This window comes from Talpa europaea (genome assembly GCF_964194135.1).
Source record: "Talpa europaea genome assembly, chromosome: 14".
Lineage (NCBI taxonomy): Eukaryota > Metazoa > Chordata > Mammalia > Eulipotyphla > Talpidae > Talpa > Talpa europaea.
In genome coordinates, this window is record NC_140082.1 from 29,174,218 (window position 1) to 29,194,739 (window position 20,522).

At 35.8% G+C, this 20,522-nt stretch overlaps 1 protein-coding gene across 7 annotated transcripts in view; it reads right to left on the bottom strand.

The window, feature by feature from the left end:
- The window catches only part of PRPF18 (pre-mRNA processing factor 18), a gene marked incomplete at both ends in the record, with an annotated part of 62,105 nt that overhangs the window by 32,364 nt on the left and 9,219 nt on the right, over positions 1–20,522 (bottom strand). For 4 of the 7 annotated variants that reach the window (XM_084254469.1, XM_084254468.1, XM_084254466.1 and 1 more), the window contains 3 exons: positions 9,134–9,247; positions 11,098–11,202; positions 14,483–14,560. In XM_084254469.1, coding sequence (XP_084110595.1) covers positions 9,134–9,247; positions 11,098–11,202; positions 14,483–14,560 — 297 coding nt within the window. Of the gene's footprint in view, positions 1–9,133; positions 9,248–11,097; positions 11,203–14,340; positions 14,368–14,482; positions 14,561–20,522 lie in introns of those variants that run through there. The other 3 variants (XM_084254467.1, XM_084254464.1, XM_084254470.1) reach the window with 2 other exon arrangements.

Below are 20,522 nucleotides of genomic sequence, written 5' to 3' on the forward strand. Positions count from 1 at the left end.
ATAACAAAGTATTATATGACATATATTATACATAATATATTTTTCCCCAGGGAAGAATTAAATATATGTAACATGTATTATATATAAAGCATAAAACATATATACATAAAAAGCATAAAAGAGTATTTTCAATAGCCCATTAAATATTCACAAAGACAAATCCTATGTCATAAAACAAGATCAGATCCCTAAATAGCAAAGCTAAAGCTATTAATTTTCTAGAAGAAAATACCTCAATATGAGTAAAGGGAAGATAGTGTTAGCAGAGGAGGTTCCCCATTTCATTCCTGGGTCGGAGAATGGTCTAAGAAAGTCAAAAATGGCACCATACCCACAGGTTCCATTGACTCAGGGCAAAATTAAAGTACCTCCTGGGAATCAGAGATCAGTGCTGACCCAGACAGGAGGCACACTGAGGAAAACCAACTGTATACAATAAAAAATGGATGGAGACAAGTGTCTGAAGACTACAGTGGGGGAGGGAACTGACAGATGAAATCTCTGCTCCTGGGTCTGACTGGCAGTTCTTGGGAGGTGAGACCTGACAGGTACAAAGGCACCCTAACTGAGAGGTGATACTAGCAAAGGTGATGGGTAAGCCAGGTGGGCAGTGTCCCCAGGGAAGAAAACAGTACTGGGGTAAGCTCCCCCACTGGACCAGTGAAGTGGAGCTGAAAGCCCCACCACAGAGATGCAGGTCTGAAAACCCAGAGGAGCGCTACCAGCAGTGTCATCGGGTATGAGTGGCCCTAGCACAACACCTTCACAAGACCCTCCCCTGCACCTCACTGAGCAGCCGCAGGTCAGTGCTCCCTAACATACCACCTTGAATGACATACTGAAATGTCAAGTCAGGAAAAATTAAAATGAAAATATGAGAGAGAGAGGGAGAGAAAAAGACAGAGAGAGAGAGACAGAGAGAGAGAGATTACACGAACCCATGGTGCCATCTGGCAGAAAAGTCGAAGGTCTGCAAACTTAAAATGGGCAGAAAAAAATACAACACATGATACATTAAGTCCTCAAAAGCGTATTTCACCACACAGAGAGAAAAATCTCCAGTATCCAACTACAAAGGTATGGAAGGTTTTTTCTTCCTATCAGAGTTCGAAATTGCCATGATAGAGAAAATTTAAACAAGTGGGAGAAAAACAGAGATATACATAGGAAACTCAGAAAAACAAAGGAATGCCCTGAGAAATAAAATTAATGAACAGAAGATAGAAACCAAAACATTAAGTAAGAAAATAACAGAGAGGGGCCTCCCCTGTGGTGCAGTGGTTGAGCGCTGGGTTGCGAAGCTGCCCGCAGCCTCTGCAGCACTGGTTCTATCCCCAGATGCTCCCCGGTCACCGGAGGAGGGTCCCACATGGCGCGCAGACCTCTCCTGCCGCCCGCTGCTCCCCTCAGCAGTGTACTTCGGTCCTTCTGCCTTCTCTGCTCCCCGCTCCGGCTCTGGTGAATTCTCTCCCCCTCCCGCGCTTCTAACTGTACCCAGTGCTTGTATAAATAAATAAAAAATAATAAAAAAATAAATCTAAAAAAAAAACAGAAAATAACAGAGGAGCCTTCCCTGGTGGCACAGCAGTTGAGCGCTGGGCTGCAAAGCTGCCCGCAGTCTCTGCAGTGCTGGTTCAATCCCCGGCTGCCAGTGAGGGTCCCAAATAGCATGCAGACCCCTCCTATCGTGCCCACTGCTCCCCTCAGCAGTGTATTTCGTCGGTCTGCCTGTTCTGTTCCCTGCTTTGGCTCCGGTGAATTCTCTCACCCTCGCGCACTTCTAACTGTACCCAGTGCTTGTATAAATAAATAAATCAATCTTAAAAAAAAAGAAAAAGAAAATAACAGATGCAGGACACACAATGATCAACAAAGGAGATAAATTCTTGAGAAGCTATGAAAGTAGAATAGACCAAATGCAAGATTGAATAAGTAACCTTGAAGATGGTAATACACAAAGAATTCAGGTGGAAGACAAAAAAATAGAACAGGGGACAAAAAATGAAGACATACTTTCACCTTTTTACCTAAATGTAATGACACCTATACCAAGACACACTGTCCTGATTTTCTAAGGGTTCAAGACAAAGAATTTTAAAAATGGCTAGGAAGAAGTCAATAATCTGTAACGTTACCCACATGGGGCTTTTACATCTGACTTCTCTGAGGAAACATTGCACACCTCGCATCACTAATGGACAGAAAACCAAACAGAAAATAAACAATAGCTTTAAACAAAGAGTTAGTCCTTAAAAGACATTTATAGGGCACTGTCCCACAAAAAAACTAATACACATTCTCCACAAGTACATATGGGACATATTCTAAGAGGGATTGCATACTGGGTCACAAAACAAGTATCAATAAATTCATGATATCATATCAAGCATGTTCTCTAATCACAGTGTCATCAAACTAAAAATCAACCACATTAAGAAAAGGAAAAACCTCTAATATTTGAATACTGAACAACACACTACTGAATGATTATCAGGTTAACAGGAAATAAAAGAAATTTAAAAATACCTCAGAGAAATAAAAATGAGGACACAATCTAACAGAACCCTGTGGAACAGAGCAAAAACTATACTAAGACGGAAGTATATAGCAAGAATAGCCTATTCAAGAAACAAAGAGCTCAAATAAACTTATCTCTCATCTTAAGGAACTAGAAAAATGTAAACAAAACCAAAAGTCAGTAGAAGGAAGGAAATAAAAATTAGAGCAAAAATAAATGCAGGGTATTTGAACTATTAAAGATTATAAATTAAAAAATAAATGCAATAGAAATAAAAAAGATAGTCCAGAAAATTAATGAAACCAAAAGTTGGTTTGAAAAATAGAATCAGAGATGAAAGAGAAATTACAATAGTCAGCTCAGAAATTCAGAGAATCATAAGAGATTATTATGAATGTCGTTTATATGCCAGTAAGTTGAATATTGTAGAAGAGATGGACAAATTCTTAGAAATAAACAATCATCCAAGACTAAATCAGAAAGAAATAGAAAACCTGAACAGACTTTTTACAAGCAAGAAAACTGAAACAGTAATCAAAGTCTCCCAAAATATAAAAGTCCAGGACCAGATAGTTTTACTAGTGAGTTCTACCAAAACGTCAAAGATGAACTCATACCATTCCATCTCAAGTTCTTTCCAAATGTTGAGGAAAAGGGACTATTTCCAAACATATTTTTTTTCATATTCATAATTTTTTTTAATTTTATTTTTACATTCCCCATACAATTGCAACCCCCTTATTTTGACCCCAATCCCTCCCCTCCCCGCTCCCTACCCCCCATAGAGTGTCTCTGGTTCATAGTTGTTTGTTGATTTTGATTTTCACTTTCTTATGGTTATTCTTTTTGCTGGTCCTTTATTTAAATTTCCTAGATTCCTGCTATGAGTGAGACCATCCAGTATTTTTCTTTTTCTTTCTGGCTTATTTCGCTGAGCATGATCCTTTCCAGCGCCATCCATGTTGCTGCAAATTGCATGTGTTTATCTTTTTTGAATGCTGAGTAATATTCCATGGTGTATATGTACCACATCTTCTTGATCCAGTTATCTATTTTTGGGCATTTGGGCTGTTTCCAAAGCTTAGCTATTGTAAACAGTGCTGCTATAAACATAGGGGTGCAGGTGCTCTTTGGAATTGATGTTTCTGTGTCTTTTGGGTAAATACCTAGGAGTGGAATTGCTGGATCCTATGGAAGCTCTATGTTTAGTAGGTCCAGAAATCTCCACACAGCTCTCCATAGTGGTTGGACCAGTTTGCACTCCCACCAACAGTGCAGGAGAGTTCCTTTTTCTCCACATCCTCGCCAACATTTGTAGTTGCTAGTTTTTTTAATATGTGCCATTCTCACTGGTGTAAGATGGTATCTCATGGTAGTTTTGATTTGCATTTCCCTGATGACAAGTGATGTTGAACATTTTTTCATATGCCTGTTGGCCATTTGCATTTCCTCTTCAGAGAAGTTTCTTTTTAGCGCTTCTGACCATTTTTTGACAGGATTATTTTCTTTGTTTTTGTTGAGTCTCATCAGCTCTTTGCAGATTTTTGTGATCAGTCCTTTATCATTAGTGTTGTGTGCAAAAATGTTCTCTCAGTCGATGGGGTTTCTCTTTGTTTTTGTTATTGTCTCTTTTGCTGTGCAGAAGCTCTTTAATTTGATGTAGTCCCAGCTGTTTATCTTTGCCTTCACTATCACTGCTTTGGGTGATGTGTCTGTAAAGATGTCTTTGACGTGCATATCACGTAGTGTTTCGCCTATATTTCCTTCTACAAACTTTTTTTTTTTTTAAGATTTACTTATTTATACAAGAGTTGGGATACAGACCAGAGGAATTGGACAGAGAGAGTTCACCAGAGTCAGAGCAGGGAGCAGAACAGGCAGACGGTGCAGCGGGCGCAACAGGAGAGGTCTGTCACGCCATGTGGTAATCTCCCTGGCTGGCTGGGAATCAAACCCGCGCTTGCAGAGACTGTGGACAGCTTCACAGTGCTGCACTCAACCCGCTGCGTCACCGGGGAGGCCCTATTCCCAAACATATTTTATGAAGTCAACATTACCCTGACGAAACTGGACAAAGACATCACACAAAAAGAAAACCACAGACCAATTTCCCTGATGAACATAGATGCAAAAAATCCTCAACATAATCTTAGCAAACCAAATTCAACAATGCATTAAAAGGATAATATACCATGACAAAGTGGAATTTATTTCACAGACACAATGGTTCAACATCCAAAATTCAATCAACATAATTTACCACATCAACAAAAGATAAAAATATAAGATCATGTCAATAAAAGCTTGGAAAGCATTTGATAAAATTCAACATCCATTTATGATAGACCCACAAAAAATGGGAATAGATGGAACCATATCTTAACATAATAAAAAAGGCCATATATGACAAACCCACAGCAAACATCACTCTGAATGGTGAAAATAATGAAAGCTTTTTCACCAGGATCTTGCGCCCACTTTTACCACTACTATTCAACATAGTATTCAAAGACCTAGCAAGAGCAATTAGGCAAGACAAAGATATAAAAGCAATTCAAATTGGAAAGAAGTAAAACTATCGTTACTGGCAGAAGACATACTATAGACGCCACTAAAAAACTAATCAAAACAATACATCAATTCAGCAAACTGGCAGGTTATAAAATTTGTACAAAAATAAGTTGCATTCCTATTTGCAAATAAGCTAGAACAGGAAATTTTAAAAAATTTCATTTACAAGCACATCAAATAAAATTAAATACCTAGGAATAAATATAAAAAGGAGGTAATAGACCAAAAGGATAAAAATATAAGACACTGCTAAAAGAAATAGAAGACACCAAGAAGTGGAAAGATATTGTCATTGACTGGCAGAATTACAAAAATGTTGTTAAAATAGCCATCTTACCTAAAGCAGTAAACTGATTCAATGCAATCCCAAAGTTTCAATGGATTACTGAAATTTATAGATTACTGAAATTTATATGGAACCAGAAAAAACACTGAATGGGCAAAACAATCCTGACAAAAAAGAGGAGTGGTGCTATCCCACTACCAGACTTCAAACTATACTACAAAGCTACAGTAATCAAAACAGAATGGTACTGGACCAAAGAGGAAACAGACCCATGGAATCAAATTTAGAGCTCAAAAAAAAAAAACCCCATCTTTATATGTACTGTTCAATCTACAACAAAGGAGCCAAGAGTATACATTGGAAAAAGGAAGGTCTCTGATAAATGGTGTTGGGAAAACTAGATGGCCACATGCAAAAGAATGAAACTATCATTATCTCACACTATACAAAAAAACTAACTCAAAATGAACAGAAGTTTTGGATATAAGACCTGAAACCAAATAATACATATAAGAAAATGTAAGTAAAACACTCCAGGATGTAGGCTTCAGTGATATCTTTGTGATTTTGTTTCCAATAGCAAGAAAAACAAGGGAATATAAACAACTGGGACTACACCAAACTAAAAAGCATCCACACAGCAAAAGAAAATATCACTAAACTAGAAGACACCCCGTGGAACAGGAGAAAATATTTGCATACCATACATCTGACATGGGGCTGATATCAAAGATCAACAAAAAACCCATACAATTCAACAAAAAGAAAACAAATAACCCCATCAAAAACTGGTCTGAAGAACTAAATAGGAACTTTGCAAAAAAGATATACAGGGCCTCCCTGGTGGCGCAAGGGGTTAAGTACAGCACTATGGAGCAATCCGCAGCCTCTGCAGCACAAGTTCAATCCCTGGCCAGGGAGCAACCCATATGATGCAGCAGACCTCTCCTGTCTGGCCTGCTGCTCCCCTCAGCAGTGTATTTCAGTCAGTCTGCCTGTTCTGTTTCCCGCTCTGTCTCTGGTGAATCCTCTCACGCCCCCCCCCCCCACATCTCTGGCCTGCACCCCAGCACTTGTATAATGGATAAATATATCTTTAAAAAAAAAAGACATACAGATGGTCAACAGGCACATGAAAAAAATGTTCACCATCACTTACCATCATTGAAAAGGAAATCAAAAACCACAATGAGATACCACCTCATACCTGTGAGAATTACCCATATCAAAAAGACCTGAAACAACAAGTGTTGGCGAGGATGTAGAAAAAAGAAAATCAGGTACAATATGGGGTTTGTAAACTGGCCCATCCCCTATAGAAAACAGTATGGCGATTTCTCAAAATATTAAAAATGGATCTACCATAAAATTCAACAATTCCACTCCTAGGTAACTACCCAAAGAACTCAAAAACACTCATCAAAGGGATATATGCACCTCGATGTTCACTGAAGCATTATTTGCAATAGTCAAGCTATGAAAACAACCTAAATGTCCAAAAACCGATTACTAGATTAGGAAGATGTGGTGTATGTATATACAAGAGATACTGTTGCTATTTGTGACAACATGGACAGAACTCAAGGGGATTATGCTAAATAAAACAAGTCAGAAAGAAAAAAAAAAAAAAACAAGTATAGAAGGGTGACACTTACATGTGGGATACAGAGAAAACAAAGGACCAGATAAAGCCAAATCATTAACAAAGCCTAGAAAGTGACTACAGAACTGAAGCTACCAGAGGAGAGATCTTTACAGAGCAAAGTAGGGAGGGAGCACTGTACTGCAGGATAATGATATCATGATAGTAGGAGTGGTGTGGTAACAGTCACCTGAAGGGGACAATCCTATACAATGTTATAAACCAATATTATCTCAATAAAAACTAAATTAAAAAAATACCTCAGCATAATAAACAACTATGTGTGATGACAGATATTAATGAAAGTTACTGTGGTGATCATCTTACTGTACACACATCAGATTATGTTGTACACCTGAGACTAATGTGTTATCTGTCAATTATATCTCAACTAAAAAAAGGAATAAAATTGTGCCATAAGAGAGTAATATCCTTCTGTACTCTCCTGCTCACTTTGCTTATGATCCTTTGTGGATAAGAGGGATCACAAGGTTTCAGTTGTCTATCCCGAACTAATGAGGGATAGGTGACAGAGAAAAACAAGTAGAATTAAAAGGGCAGTGAATTGAGACTCAAGGGGTTAGCTGCACTCCTGGCTCAAATACTAAGTGATTGGGAAATCTTATACCATCACTTAACTTGACTGGGCCTTTGTGTACTTTATCACGTATGAGAATGGCATTAAACTAGATTAAAAATAAAGTCCCATTTTGCTTGGGAATTCATTGTTTTAATGACTACAGCAATTCTTTTATACTCATTAGTACCATGATGAACTGAGAACAGCTGGGGGAGAACTCACACTAAAGAATTCATTATATAGTCTATGTATGACAGTTGTATATAGAGACTTATCTATTTCTCTAATTTCATTATGGCAAAGTTCTATTTTGTGAAATGCCTTATATTTGAGAACACTGCCAATTTTCTTTTTCAAAAAAACATTAAGGCTGAGAGTATACACAAAAGAATATTGCTTTAAGACCCTGGAATAGACAAAGATTTCTTAAGCAGAACACAAAAAACAATAACCATAAAAGAACAAACTGATGAATTGGATTTCATCAAAATTTAAAACTTCTATTCATCAAAAGACACCATTAATAGGCAAGCCATACAATGGGAGAAAATAGTCACAAAATATATATCCATATACCTGACAAAGGACTTGTACCCATTATATGTAAAGAATTGCTACAATTTAGAAATAAAGACAAACCAACTCAATTAAAACATAAGCAAAAGACTTTAACACACCACACAGAAAGATACAGCCACTAAGTCTGTAAAAAGATGCTCATAATCTTCAATTATCAAGGAAATGTAAATAGAACCATAATGAGATATTACCACATATACAAAAGAATGGTTAAAATTCTAAATCTAACAGTAACGAATGCTGGTAGACACTTGGAAAGATTTGATGTTTCTTATAGATAAGCATACATTTATTCATACTATTCAGCAATTCCACTTTTAGGAATTTAGCCAAGAGATAAAACATATTTACCCAAGAGAAAAAACAGGTTCAAAAAATATCTCTATAAGAATGTTTAAAGCAGTTTCACTCATAACAGCCCAAAGTTCAAAACCAAATTATATAATGTCTTATAATTATCACTGGTAATGGAAAAGAACAAACTAGTGATATTTGCAATAACATAAATCTAAAAACTATATGCTAAACAAAAGACACAAAAAGTCTAACACATACATTATGATTCCATCTGTATGAAATACTAGAACAAGCAAAATTAATCTATGGTGAAAGAATTCAAAAAGGTAGTTGTCCAGGAGTGGGAGGAGGAAAAATATGAGTACTGGCTAAGTAGGGTGTTAGAGAATTTTCCTAGAGAACAAAAATGTTTTATATATTCATAAGGATAATGGTTACATGCTTGTGGTTATTTGTCAAAATGCACTGAATTGTATGCTTAAGATTTATGTGGTTTCCCTTTTTTAATTAACAAAGACTTACATTCAGCAGCAGCAATCTGGTTACTTTGTTTTTTCATTGTGACTATAATAATGCACCTAGTCAAATGCTGTCAAATGCCATACTATTCTAGTTTATGGAGTGAAAATGCTCTCCTAAAATTTCTTTCTGACTTCTTACCTTATTAACTTCTGGTGTGAGGATTTCTATTTTTCTTAACCGTTGAAAAGCATCATAATCAGTTTCTCCAAATAGTCTGATTGGTTCTCCTCTTTCTCTCAGTCTTCTGATAACCTGTTTTTTAAAAAAGTCATCAAAATATAATAATTCCAATTTTAAGTAGTCAGAAACATTGTTTTAAATATGCATGGAGAAAAATTTGTGTTTGTTATTCTTTAATTTTCCATGGACAGATATACCAAGTCATCACAATTTAAATATTCTAAAGGCTTTAAGTCCTTTAGCTGATTATTTCAGGAAAGGCCCAGCCCATGCAGCAGGATCCATAAAAAAGGATAAAGAAGGGAGGGAGCAATAATATTTATACAGAGAAGGAAAATGAAGACTGGAGTCAGTAATAACTCATTGGCCATAATCAAGAATCAGCAGTGCAACACTACAATAAAATCAAAATTTGTCCCTCAAAAGAGTGAGTTATGATTAGGGTTGGGCATATACAGAGCTTTCGAGGGGCTAATATTACTGTTTTCTTGACTTGCTTGATGGTTATATGGATATTTGCTTTGCAATAACTATGTAGCAAATACATGTTTTATAATTCTGTAAAAAAGTTGTATTTCATCAAAAAGAGAAATGTAAATTGTAGTTAAAGGTCAATTCAAATTGAAAAACTACCAATAAGTTTATGAGGGACTATAAATAGAACACACGTAGAAACCACTGGTAGAGCTCCCACTAGATTAACTGAAGCTTGATATTCAAACAGAAAATTAAAAGATTAGTGCTATCTCCAAAATATCCTCGTCAGCTCAATGTCTGATAAAGAACAGGAATCACATTTACTGAAGAAACAGCCAATCCCATTTTGGGACAGATATTTTGCTTCTCAAAGTAAAATTTCCACCTCCCTCAAACTTCCTATTCTATTTTATGAAACCACAGAAAATATGACTTCTTTTTCAAAATTAGAGCTGTTGTCAATGAACTTTTTACCTGTTTCTAATACTCTTCTCTCAGGGCTTAGATTCAATCCTTCAATCTGATTTTCACATGACAGCTTCTAAAGTCATTCATCCTTTCCTCTGAAAGTTTCCTTCTGTTCAAAGTCTTTTTGTTTTATACCCATTTATTTAAGTTTGAATTCTTTATATCACATGAGTAACATAAAATTTTGTTTGTTTGTTTTTTTAAAGGAAAAGTTTATTAAGGAGAAAAGAGACAGAAACAATGTGGGAATCCCAGGCTATGGAACCAGGTTAGGGAGGGACAAGGAAGCCCTTTTTTCTTTTTTTTAAGGAAAATAATAGTTGATATAGACAAACAACTCAGGTAAAATATACAAACTATATAACAAGAGTCCTCTGGTAAGACTGCATCTAAAGTCTTAGAAAAGTACAAAGTATTTAATATAGAGTTCAGAAATAAGGCTTCTTAAAAAAGTGTCCAAAAGTAACAATCAAAATATTATTAGGCAAGGCAATGACATCTGTATAAGAAAAATCATCTTAGTATGACTTATAGGGGGGAAATGCTAAAGCAAGTAGATGGCCATTTAATAATTGGTTTTCAAAATATTATGGAAAAGTAGGCATAACAAACTATATATATATGTGTCTTTTGATTTAGAAAAATACATTGGTAAGCAAAAATTATAAGTGTATTATAAAATAGCTTATATAATGTAAGTATAATTATTTAGAATATATGCATTTCACTATACTTATTTACAACAATGTTTAATTGTTAAAGTTTAAGAGGATTTTTTTCAAAGTGTAAGCTGATAGTATCAGGGAAAGAAGAGATTAGACACTCAAAGAAAATGGGCTGGTTGCATAGTATTTTTAGCTCATTAGGTCATCCTATATGGGAAATAATGAAATATGACTTATTGGAAAGAAATGAAGATTAATGCAAATGCTGTAGAGATACTTCTCTTCATGAAACACTCACTCACATAAACTTACCTCTTGCCTAGAAAGAGTCATGGGTAATTTTTCCTCTGCAAGTTCAAGTTCTAACACTGGATTTGATGAAGTTAATGGTTTTTGGTCCTCCTCTTTTGGCTGTATCTATAATAGCCAAAAGAAGTAAAATTCAGGTTTAAAATAAAATATTGTTAATATTTACTCTTCTATGACAGCTATTCGTGGAATTTAAATATTTTAATATTGAAAGTTTTCTAAATGTGTCTCTGAGGAAAGAGCTGATAATAAATGTACATGCTTTTAAGAGTTTATGAAACATATCCATTTCAGGGACACCACCACAGGTAGAAAGCATGCACACAGGAGAGAGCATTCTTGCTATAGAAGAGTGACGTAAGTATAATGATTTCTAAGATCAAAAACTTAAAAGGGTTGAAATTTTGGCTCGTTTTCTCCCTCGACTTTAAAGAATGTTACTTTTTTCTTGAAAAACAATCCACTTTCTTTTCTTCTTTGAGAAAACCATTTTACAGAGTTATTTGATCCTTGCTCTGGGTTTAAAATGAAGACTAAAGACAAAAATTGCTTTCCAACAGAAACCTGTGAAGTCTCAAGTTCCAGCTTTTTCATATCCTACTTTTGAAAGTAGGATGCACAGAAATCACTGTTGGACATGAAGAAAAATTCCCAATATGCTACAGAACTTGCCCTTCACACTGAGTTCTGAACCTTGTAGAAAAATAATGAAATACAGCACCTCTCTATTCATACCACAAAAAAAAAAAGTAGACATTCTTGTTCATAAAAACCTGCAGAAAAAAAAAAAACTCTTCATGTATTTTCTTAAGTCTGCTGCCCAAGTCACAGTTTAGGAAAACTGAAGCAATTTAAAATCCCATTGTGTGGTCTGTAAAAAGATAGTGTAACATGGTTTCCCATCTGACCATGGACAAATCTAAAATGCTAAAAGCAGTAAGACCGAAAAATAAATAAATAAAAGGATATCAGGATTAAGGAAGAAATTCACATTCACTTTAAAGATTATGGCTAAGGGCCTCCCCTGGTGGCGCGGTGGTTGAGCGCTGGGTTGGGAGGCTGCTCTCAGCCTCTGAGTGCCAGTTCGCTCCCCGGCCTGCCAGGGAGCAAACCACATGGAGCAGCAGACCTCTCCTAACTCGCCTGCTGCTCCCCTCAGCAGTGTATTCCAGTAGATGTGCCTGTTCCTCTCCCCACTCTGTCTCTGGTGAATCCTCTTACCCCCCATATCTCTGCCTGTACCCCAGCTCTTGTATGCATAAATAAATCTTTTTTAAAAAAATAAATAAATAAATAAAGATTATGGCTAAAACGTAATCTGATTCCATAGTTTATGGTTCAAGGATATGTTCATCAACCTAAATGGAGCTAACAGAAAACTGAGGCAAAAAAACTAAACTTTCAGATTTTCACAAATCAAATCAGCATTGAGCCTTTAAAAAAAAAAAAAAAAAAAGGTTAACTAATTTCTATGAAGAATAAGGTAATATATACTCTATTTTGATTACTACCCAGAAAATTTTTGAGGAGAAAAATCTGTGCTTTCATTTTAAGCATAAATACAGGTATATCTCCAAATTCTCAGGATAAAAATATTTCTGGGGCCTCCCTGGTGGCGCAGCGGTTGAGTGCTGGGTTGCGAAGCTGCCCGCTGCCTCTGCAGTGCCGGTTCGATCCCCGGCTGCTCCCCGGCCACCGGAGGAGGGTCCCACATGGCGCGCAGACCTCTCCTGCCACCCGCTGCTCCCCTCAGCAGTGTACTTTGGTCCTTCTGCCTGCTTTGCTCCCCGCTCTGGCTCTGGTGAATTCTCTCACCCTCCCGCACTTCTGACTGTACGCAGTGCTTGTATAAATCAATCAATCAATCTTGTATAAATAAATAAATCTTTTAAAAAAAAATATTTCTACTATAGAATGGCAGTTAACAGCTGTAAGGAAAAGAGCTCTAATACATTCTGTCAACTGAACTCAGTATTACCAGCAATATCTTTACAGCAATTACTTTGCCTCAGTGCTTTCCTCTATAAACAAGAAAGTACTACCGTGTCACTAAGGTTATCTACACAAAGCAAAATTGTCACTGTTTTAAATTATTTTCCTACCTTTATTTTATTTTCTTAGCATATCAAAAAGTTGAAAGGGTTCAAATTTAGGGAATCTAGGAAAGGAACAAGTCAGCAGACTAAACTCATGTACGTGACTCTCATTCCAAATCAAGTTTTAGACAGACAATATTGGGCAAGGAAAAAATGAGAATTATTTCTGAATACCTATTTCAATAATATTTACATAAAAGTTATTTTTCTTTCCCAAACTAACCTTTCTATTGAAAATATCAAAACATAAATGTTCATATTTTAGAAAGTTACTAGAAACAAACCTACATTTTTAACACTTTCTCCCAACACTACAAAATAAAACCAAATGCATATACATACCATTTGCATTCCTCATGCTTTCTTCTAGAAATGCTATGCCAGATAAATTAATTTCCAGAACTTTTCCCATTCCATGCACAAGTATTATATTGACATTTCACAAGCAAAAAGTTCATTTCAAATTTATGATGACAAAAATATTTCAATAGAATCTCTGAACTTTGGTTTGAAAAGTATTAAATTAGGTATCATTTTCTTTTAAAGGAAGTTTAACACGACTTCACCTCATAACCTTTAACCCCTCCCAATAAAAACCCCAATACACTATTCAACTAAATAATCTCAAAGATAATTTCAGTCATGCTTTTAAAACACACAAACTCTTCCAGACAACTCATTTGTTGCTAAAAAAAAATTTCAAGTTTACATTTTATATCCGATAGACTAAGCAGTGTTTGAAATTGTGATACCTTATTAAACAAAAGCAGATAAATGTTATATGGCACTAATTCCAGGCAGAAGTACTTAGGGCCAAACAGAATTATTAACAATGTAAACATAAAATCAATGGCTTAAAATATTCGGGAGAAAGCAGGGAAATACCACTGCTAAAAATCACTATTGTTTAAGGAATGTTTTGAACCCTTTAAAAATGGACTTTTATTGGGAGAGGTGGAGAGAAGAGTGGTGGTGGTGATGAAAATGAGACAGTATTGTATCAGGATTTAATTTAAAAAAAATTCAAGCTTTGATTTCAAGCCACTTCATGCTGTCCACAAAAAGCCAAACCATTCCAAGCCAAAAGTCATGCATGTATTTTCCTGAATTCAAGATTAAAAAAAGAAAAAACAAAACAAAAAACTCATACCTCTCCAGATGGCTTCTCATTTATAGGCTAATATATAACATTGATAAATTGAACAGAGATCAATAATTTTGTCACTTTAACAATAGATGTATAAATTTCAACTCAGAAATATACAATTTAACATAAAAGCAGGCTTTCATACCTTGTAGCCACATCGTTCAAAATAAGCTTCCTCTTCTTTTTTTGCAAGTTCACTACGTTTGAAATATTTTTTATTTTCCTATTGAAGAAAGAAACAAGTTAATAACATGTCCTTGGTAAAATATCTTGACCTGTGGTCAAGAAGTGCCGTCAGAAACCTGGACACTCCAGTTTTTCTAGAATTTGGTACCATTTTTTTGGTTTTGCAGAAATTACACTGATTTCCTGAACACATCACCCTTCCTCCATCCCTGATGTGCATACTGATTTGTGACAAATACTGACATATTTTTCTTGAAGTATTTTATCATGCATATCTAACAACAAAGAAATCAACAATATTTTCCAAATGTTCCACTGATTTGATTTACTTTCCCAATGTTTGAGTTCAAAGATAATTTCTACAAATGGTTCACTATGAACCCCATAAAATGTAATGTTTTAATTACTTTCTCCTAACAGGAAAAAAATCAACACAATTACGGTATCTATAGCTGACATCTTAAACCCTTTTACCAGGCAGGATCCAAGGGTATTCCAAATTTCTTTTTGACATCTGGAACCAATTCACTGTATTTGTATTAAATCAACTCCTAAAATAATCTAGACAATCTAGGATGGTTTTATAGAGTCGTTATTAAAAAGAAGGCTTAGAGATATTTGTTTTAACATGATTTGGTAATGAGACAAGTTTGAAATCTACTGCAGTGGGAAAAATGTTAGTTCATTCCATACTATACATACAAGCATCCTCAATGTTAAATCTACAGTCCTTAATTTGGAGGCTGTTACTATGTGCAGCTTATTCCATCGATGACTTGGTTCAAATAAAGACACTGCCCTATTTCTTTAGTAGTAATTACAATAGCATCTCAGTAATACCTCTACACATGTATTTAGCACCCTCTAGCACCAAAGCTCATTCACTCAGGCAATGATCAGCAATTAATGTTAAGACCATTATGAGAAAGGTTGATGGTGAGCAATGAAAAAATAAGACTATGAAAACACTTGGAACTACTGATTGGCGTCAGGAAAACACAATGCATTTCCTATGGCATACACAGAGGAAGTACACAGCACCACCTAGAAAGTATTCTACTTAAAAAACTAAATCTAGGGCCTCCCGGTGGCGCAGCAGTTGAGCACTGGGTTGCAAAGCTGCCCGCAGCCTCTGCCGTGCCGGTTCAATCCCTGGCTGCTCCCCAGCCACAGGAGGAGGGTCCCACATGGCGCACAGACCTCTCCTGCCACCCACTGCTCCCCTCAGCAGTGTACTTCGGTCCTTCTGCCTGCTGTGCTCCCTGCTCTGGCTCTGGTGAATTCTCTCCCCTCCCGCGCTTCTGACTGTACCCAGTGCTTGTATAAATAAATAAATAAATCTTTAAAAAAAAAAAAAACTAAATCTAATTCTGATAAAATGATCAAGTCTAACTTCCAGTTTACTAGAAATGTTCAGATACGCTAGAAAATGTAGGGATTAGCTAAGGGATACCACTGGGAAGCAATCAAACACTGGGATGCTAACAAAACTAGCCCCAGCTTCTCAACAAGTTAACAGTATAAAAAACAGGGAGAGCTGAGGGAATTAAAATGTTCTTGATCAAAAGAAACCAAGAGTCATAATAAACAAATCCAATGACCTTGTGTGGTTTTGATCTGAACAAACCAACTGTAAAAACATGTATGTATTTTAATTCAATTGGGACAGTTGAATGTGAAAGGCGGATTCGATGGTATTAAGGACCATCAAAATTTTAATTTTGTATGTATACGTATGGATGTGATCATACTTTGTTTATATAAGAACGTGTACTTATTTTCTAGAGTTACATATGTTTGGGAAAGGGTAGACCGGTTTATTATACAATGCTAGTTTTGTGTATGTTTAAAACTTTTATGCTAAACAGTTTTGTATTTTATTTCAGGTTAAAAGTATTTCTTTTTTATTTTTAATGAAGTAAATTGGTTTATAACATTATATAGGTTTCAGGTGTACAGTTTATAAATCAACATCTGTATGTAATACATTACATTCCACACCAAAAGTCTAGTTTCTATCCATCATCCAATTGACCCCATTTACTGGATTTAGCCACTCCAGTGCTCCCTTCCCTCTGGTAACTACTATTTTGTTTTTAAATGCTAAGAGTTTTTGCTTTGTTTTGTTAAGTTCATTGACTCAGTAAACACTGATTTTCTATCATAAACCAGCACAGTTTAGGGATATAAACATGAAGATAGCATGGCATGATCTGAATATCAAAAGTACTGAGAAAGGTAGGAGCAAAAATATTAACCCCATTTTAGGGCCTCCCCGATGGCGCAGCGGTTGAGCGCTGGGTTGCGAAGCTGCCCGCGGCCTCTGCGGCGCCGGTTCGATCCCCGGCTGCTCCCAGCCACTGGAGGAGGGTCCCACATGGCGCACAGACCTCTCCTGTCGCCCGCTGCTCCCCTCAGCAGTGTACTTCGGTCCTTCTGCCTGCTCTGCTCCCCGCTCTGGCTCTGGTGAATTCTCTCACCCTCCCGTGCTTCTGACTGTACCCAGTGCATGTATAAACAAAACAAACAAACAAACAAACAAATAAAAATGCCTCTAAAAAAAAAAAAATATATTAACCCCATTTTAGAGATGGGATACAAACCTGAGAATTGGGTTAGATGACATTCTTACAACTTAGTAAGACTCATGAGTTAAGAGAGGCAAGACTAGAACTCTGGTCCTTAAATCCTTTGTGCTGATCTAGTATTCTAAGCTATAGTTTTTCACTCCCAAGATATTATCTCAGCATCATAAATTGTTGCTTTTGACTATGCAGTATTTGTCATATTTCAAATAAGTAAACTGACAAACATGTAATGATATCCTCTCAGAAAGAACTGGTGAATAGGAAGTAAAAGTACTATTCAGGTAGAGTCCTCGGTTCCACCTTTAACTTATCTTTTACTACTGGGTCTCAATTCCATGGAATACACCTACTAAAACTTTAAGGCTGGAACATTAACTCTCAAATATGGTTCACAGGCCCCAGAGAGTCCCTAAGACTTACAGAGGTTCCACGAGGCTCAATTTATTTTCATTATAATACTAAGATATTACATGCCCACATGTGCACTGATGGCACAAAGCAATGGTGAGGAAGATTGCTGGAACCTTAGCATAAATCAAGGCTATATACCTTATATATGGACCAGCAGTACATTGTATGTCTTAGTATCATGCACTTGCAGGAAAATAAAAAGGCCAGTTTCTCTTAAGAACATCTCAGTAAAGTATAATTTTACCAAATCTCAACCCTTGAGTACACTGCCTTTGAATATTTGGCACGATGAAACAAAATGAAACATACTTATGCTAAACAATGAAAAGTTTCTAAAAGAAAAGCACCTATGCAAATTTTTGATTATTTAGACTTGCATATTTGGCTATTTTCTCAAAGCTGAACAAAGCAAGTTTGACACTTAAAGGACAACAATGACAGTATTTGTTGCCTCCAGTAAATTTACATTTTTCAATCAAAAATTAAAATGATGGAAAACTTGTATCCATCACTGCGCACTTGATAATTTCCCAGTACTTACTTTTTTGATGAAATCAGGGGTGATGTTAATATTATTTTTTATATTGTCAACTGAAACATCAACATTAAGAAGATGTGCATAATTCAATAGCCATAATGTTACAAAGGCAAGATGTTACGAAATCATGCAGAGGCAAAAAAAAATTGTGAGCTGAACAGATCGATGGATTTTAAGATGCAGAAAGCTCAACGATATGGGTCATAATCCAAATCCAACTAAGTAATCTTTCTTTAAGACATTTATTATTTGTCTAGTCTTGGTATAGTGTCAAAGGAAAATATACACAATTATCTGAAAAAGCTATCAAAATATTCCCTTTTCCAACTGTGTAAGTATGAAATGTCTTTAAATACTTAAACAAAAAACAATATATTGCAGCATACAAATGAAAAGTAGGAGAATCCCACTATGTTCTAATATGCCAGATTAAAGAATTTATAAAAATGTGAAATATTCTTCAATAAATTTCTATTTGAAACTATAATCACTTTTCACAAATACATATTTATGCTAACATACATAGGTTTACTGTATAAAATATAAACAGGAAAAAAATATTTAATTTCCAAGTTTTAAGGTCTTAGTAATTATCAACAATATATCCCAACATAAATAAAAGCTCTCTGGAGCCGGGATTAATTAAGAACGTAAAGGGCTCTTGAGACCAATAAGAACCACTGTCCTAGAAGAATCTACCTATTGGCAATCTACCATATCCCCACTAGAAGCTAAGCAAAGCTGGGAAATCAATGTTGCCCACTGATCCTGGTGTATTTATCTATTCAGTTTTCTCTCTATATTGACAATCCCTTCACATCTCTCCTTATTTTCAGAAAATGACTAAGCCACTCTCCTTAAGGGGGAGAAAAAGCACTCAAGAAAGCTTCCAAATTTCACCTAACACCAATCTTTACCTGGATCTGCATCAGTCCTTTCTTCATTTCAGGATGGATAAGGAAATGTCTAAAGCCATCCCTTTCTGCTACTTGAGCCCCTTCCAGCTTATTCCAGATCTCAATTCCTTAGCAACTTCTCATAAGCATCTATTTTCCCTTTGGCATCTTCTCGATAATCACTAAATAGGCTCAAGTCTCCCCAACTTTAAAGGAAAAGTTCTTTACTATGTGCTGGGTGACATGCTAAGTGCCATTACAGCAGAACTCCACTAAAATGTTTATCTTTCTCCATTTCCTCACTTCCAATTCTCTGTACAAACCCCCTCCACACACTCCACAAACAAGTGTGGAGCCATTCTTATTCTGTTTAAAAAAATAAATCTCCCAAAGTCATAAATAAAATCCAAGGTACAAATTCAAATGATCTGACTCATCTTGTGTAGTCTTCAATTCAACTGCTAATTCCCTCCTCCTTCAGTCACATTCTTCTGTGGATTGTCAATTTCTTAATTTATTTCCACTAACTGATTTGTTCAGATTTTTAATTTTTTTGTATTTCTGCATTTTTTGTAGTTCACTTAGAGTTTCTAATGTATTAGAATAATGCATTATTCTCCCTAATTATTTTTCATTACTTTTCAGTATCTTCCACTTTGCTTACTCTAGGTCTTCCTTTTATCGTTTCAACTTCAGGATTTCTTCCAATTTCTGTTAAAGGAAATTTTTTAAAAGTTGCTTCTGTATGTTGATAAATGAAGTGCAAGGGTGGATTTAGTGTGCTACTGTTTGTGTTATGTAAAAGGAAAAAAACACATTGGCTTCTTTTCCACAAGATATGGAGGAGGTAAAATAGGACACAAAAAAGAAGAAAATGTCTTATGCCTATTAGCATGTTTGGATTTTTGAATCATTTTCATTAATAATCTATTAACAATTAATTTTTAATTAATTTGCTTTACACCTTGAGAAAAATTTAATGTTTTGCTTTGTACTATGACCCTGTATTTCATGACAATAGATATTTGCCAAAAAGAAAAAAGATTTCCTACTATGCTTCAAATGTCATTCTTTGTATACTCTTTGTTTAGAGACAAAAGTTTGTAATAAGAAAAACAACTATAGCAGTAATTTCTAATCGTAAAACTTTTTTTTTAAAGATTTATTTATTTATTTATACAAGCACTGGGTACAGTCAGAAGCGCGGGAGGGTGAGAGAATAACCAGAGCCAGGGCAGGGAGCAGAACAGGCAGAAGGACCGAAGTACACTGCTGAGGGGAGCAGCGGGTGGCAGGAGAGGTCTGCGCACCATGTGGGACCCTCGCCTGGCAGCCGGGATCTAATTGTAAAACATTTTATGACGTATACTAAAAATACACTTTGAAATACAAAGTGCTATGGATACATTTATGACAGAATTTAAATTGTAGACCTTTAGAAAGTAAGCATAGGGTATTGTTCGACCCTTTACAGATTACTCAGGCACATTAGATAACATGCCAAATGTTCCAGTTACCTAGGGAAAGAGCCACAATTAGATTTGAAGACTCATCCATTCATTTTAT